Source organism: Oxyura jamaicensis (genome assembly GCF_011077185.1).
Source record: "Oxyura jamaicensis isolate SHBP4307 breed ruddy duck chromosome 12 unlocalized genomic scaffold, BPBGC_Ojam_1.0 oxy12_random_OJ72357, whole genome shotgun sequence".
NCBI lineage: Eukaryota > Metazoa > Chordata > Aves > Anseriformes > Anatidae > Oxyura > Oxyura jamaicensis.
Window position 1 is genome coordinate 865 of NW_023304288.1, and position 3852 is coordinate 4716.

Genomic DNA, 3852 nt, shown 5'->3' on the forward strand with positions numbered 1-3852 from the left:
CCCGCGGGTGGGTCGGGTGCCGCCGGGTGCTGCCCGTCCCTGCCCCCCCCCGCAGGATGTGCCGCTTTCTGCATCTCCAGCTCCCATTGCCATAGCAACAGGCGCAGCGCTTGGGTACCCGCCGTGCCGGCGCCCGCATCCCGCTCAGCCATCCTGGCCCACCGGGGCGGCGGGCGCCGCGGGCACGGCACGGCCAGCACGGCACGGTGTGGTGCTTGGGGAGGTCTGGGCGATGGGTGCTTCCGGCACCGCGCCGGGTCCCGCTGGGGCTGAGCAGGACGCAGGGAGCCCTTGGGGTCTCGTGAGCCGTCAGAAAATCACAGCGGTTGGAACTGCCTCCCCGTAATGGGGTGGGAACGGGGAAAAATCCCTTCGTCCCGAGCAGGGTCTGGGTTTGGAGGGGTCCCAGCAGGAAAACCAAGGGCGCGACATCGCTGCTAACGGGCTGCACGTTTGGCAGCACGCGGCGGGCGATGCTCAGGCTGAAGAAGCGTCACTGTGGGGCAGAAACAGGCTGAGAAACAGGAGCCGCTCCGGTCGCCTCCGCTCGCTTCCCCAGCAGGCTGCTCCTGGCTCTGGCTACGGAATAAATTCATTAACGAGCCCGCAAATGGGGGCCGGGGGGGCGGGCTGGCAGCTGGGTGCCGCAGGGATGGGTGCACGGCACCGCGCCTTGCCGGGTTTCGCGTTAATTAGCGCAGCTCGGGTGGGGCTGGGGCAGGCAGCGGGGCCGGGGCGCTCACTGGCTTTTCTGCCCTTCCAGCACTGGGCCCTGCAATGCCGTTTGGCTGCGTGACGCTGGGGGACAAGAAAGATTATAACCAGCCGTCCGAGGTGACCGACAGATATGACCTGGGCCAGGTCATCAAAACGTGAGTCTGTCCCTCCCGGGCCCCGGGAGCGCCCCTGGGGACCCGAATCCCACGGCGAGGGCCAGGGAGCGCAGCGGTTTGGGGCTGGAGGCAGTCAGGGCGCTTTCCCTGTGACAAGTCCCCGTTCCCAGCGGGCGCCCCGAGTTCCTCGCTGCCCGCTCTGAGGACGGAGCTGCTGACGGCGGCGAGGCTCACCTCCGCGGCTGCTCGCTGCAGCCCAGCGCCTCCGATAACCCTTCCCTCCTCCCCTCCCAAATAGCTGCTGGGATTGCAGCAGTTCTGCAAAGCCGGGGCTCCCCGCGGCACCTCCCGAGAGCAGGGCGTTGCTGCTCCGGCAGTGGTGCAGGAGAGGGGACGCAGATGTCACTTGGGGCGCGGGTTTTCTCGTGGTGCAGGAGGAGCCGTGGGATCCAGCTGCCGACAGACACCGACGGGACCCCAAAGCACCCGGCAGGGATTTTTTCACTGGGCTCCGAGGTGCTGAGGATGCTTGGCCACGGGGCTGGGCATCTGAGAGCTGGGGATGCCCGGAGGGGTGGTGCTGGGTGGCCGCGGGGACCCTTTTGGGTGCTGCCCCAGCCTGGCTCCGTTTGAAAAGCAGCCCCTCCGTTCGGGTCCTGGCTCCCCTCACGCCTCGAGGGTTTGGGCACAGCCAGGCAGGGCCGGGGGGGGGGGGTGGAAAGCCAAGGGCTGAGCGTCCCCACAGCCCCTGCCTGTGCCAAGGGGCTCAAACACCATTAATAACAGCCTAGGAGCGTTTCCCTGGCCTCAGGCAGCTGGCGCTTCTCACCTTCCTCCTTCCCAAACGTGGCACTTGAATTAATTCCGAGGCGGGCTGCTGCTGTTCAGCCTCGGTACCGAGGGCTTTGCAGCATCTGTCTGCCCGCGAGCGCTGTGCAGGGACAGGATTAGTCCCGCACGGTGCTCAAGCAGCCCCCGTGGCCCTGTGGTGGGGGTTTTCTTCTTACCTATTTCTCCCCCCTTTCCTATCGATTTGCTGATTTGAGATGGATCCCTTCCTCCTCCCCCCCCCGCTGCCTTGCAGGGAGGAGTTCTGCGAAATCTTCCGGGCGAAGGAGAAGACGTCGGGCAAGCTGTACACCTGCAAGAAGTTTCTGAAGCGGGACGGGCGCAAGGTGCGGAAGGCGGCCAAGAACGAGATCATCATCCTCAAAATGTGAGTGCCGGGGCCGGGCGGCTGCCGGGTCGCACCCCGCGGCCGGCGGGGGGCACCCACCCACGCCGCCGTCCCTTGGGCGCCGCAGGGTGAAGCACCCCAACATCCTGCAGCTGGTGGACGTCTACATCACCCGCAAGGAGTACTTCATCTTCCTGGAGCTGTAAGCGGGGCGGAGGGGCGGCGGGGGGGAGGGCTGCGGCCGTGCCGCGGGGCTGCCGGCAGCCTGCTCTCGGCGCCGGCAGGGCCACGGGCCGGGAGGTCTTCGACTGGATCCTGGACCAGGGCTACTACTCGGAGAAGGACACCAGCAACGTCATCCGGCAGGTGCTGGAGGCCGTCGCCTACCTGCACTCGCTCAAGATCGTGCACAGGAACCTCAAGGTGGGTGCCGGCCGCGTGGCGGGGGGGGGCCCGGTGGGCGCAGGCGCACCCGTGGGTGCTGATGTCCCTCGCGCCGGCAGCTGGAGAACCTGGTGTACTACAACCGCCTGAAGAACTCCAAGATCGTCATCAGCGACTTCCACCTGGCCAAGCTGGAGAACGGCCTCATCAAGGAGCCCTGCGGCACCCCCGAGTACCTGGGTGAGGGCGCAGGGGGACGCGTGGGTGTCCCCCGAGGTCTCTGCCCTCCCGGTGGGTCCTTCCCGACCGTCCCGGGGGCACCTGATGGGTCCCCGATGCTCTGGAGACCCATCCTGGGTGCTCCCAGCAGGTCCCTCCTGCTGCTGCTGGGTGCTCCCCGTGGGTCCCTGCCACTCCCCGCCACCCTGGGTGCTCCTGGTCGGTTATTCCCACTGCCCGTCACCCCAAGGACCCATCCCGGGTGCCCCCAGTGTGTCCCTGCTGCTCCCCATCACCCCAAGAACCAACCCTGGGCGCTTATGGCGGGTCCCTCCTGCTCCCCATCACCCCGAGGACCCACCCTGGGTGCCCCCAGCAGCACCCTCCCCCTGCTCCCGGGGCTCTGCAAGCAGCCGCAGGAGCGGATCCGGCCCCGGGCTGCCGAGCACAGGGAGGCAGATGGGTGCCCGGGGCTGGCGGCTCCCCCCCGGGGGTGCGCGGTTGCTGGGGACCCCGGGACAGGACCTGTCCCCCCGCCACCCTCCTGTGCCCCGCAGCTCCGGAGGTGGTGGGGCGGCAGCGGTACGGGCGGCCGGTGGACTGCTGGGCTATCGGCGTCATCATGTACATCCTGTGAGTGCGGGACGGGGACGGGGACAGGGGGGGGCGCGGGGCAGGGGGGTGCTGAGCACCGCCACACCTCCCCGCACAGCCTCTCGGGGAACCCCCCCTTCTACGAGGAGGCGGACGAGGATGACTACGAGAACCACGACAAGAACCTCTTCCGCAAAATCCTGGCCGGGGACTACGAGTTCGACCCGCCCTACTGGGACGATATCTCGCAGGCGGGTGAGCCCCGGTGCCCGGGGGGGGAGGGCGCAGGGGGAGCAGGGGGTCCCCTGGCACTGACACCCCCCTGCCCCCAGCCAAGGAGCTGGTGACACGGCTGATGGAGGTAGAGCAGGACCAGCGGATCACGGCGGAGGAGGCCATCTCCCACGAGTGGTGAGGGGCGCCCGGGGAATAGGGGGGGGGACACGTGGGGGCAGTGGGGGCCGCTCACCCCGCCACACCTCCCCGCAGGATCTCCGGCAACGCCGCCTCCGATAAGAACATCAAGGACGGCGTCTGCGCCCAGATCGAGAAGAACTTTGCCAGGGCCAAGTGGAAGGTGGGTGGGGGGCGCCCGGGCCGTCCTGAGCCTCGTTTGGTGCTTTTTTCTTGGGGGGGGGGGGGGGG

At 68.4% G+C, this 3852-nt stretch overlaps 1 protein-coding gene across 1 annotated transcript; it reads left to right on the forward strand.

Moving 5' to 3' along the window:
* Positions 1–324: 324 nt before the first annotated feature.
* On the forward strand, positions 325–3842 carry CAMKV (CaM kinase like vesicle associated; the record flags this gene model as incomplete). The annotated part of the gene is made up of 9 exons (XM_035312329.1): positions 325–872; positions 1918–2049; positions 2138–2212; positions 2295–2433; positions 2514–2634; positions 3171–3246; positions 3326–3462; positions 3540–3618; positions 3697–3842. Coding segments are annotated over exons 1-9 (1000 nt in total), but the record flags the coding sequence as incomplete, so codon positions are not given.
* Between the last annotated feature and the right edge of the window lie 10 nt (positions 3843–3852).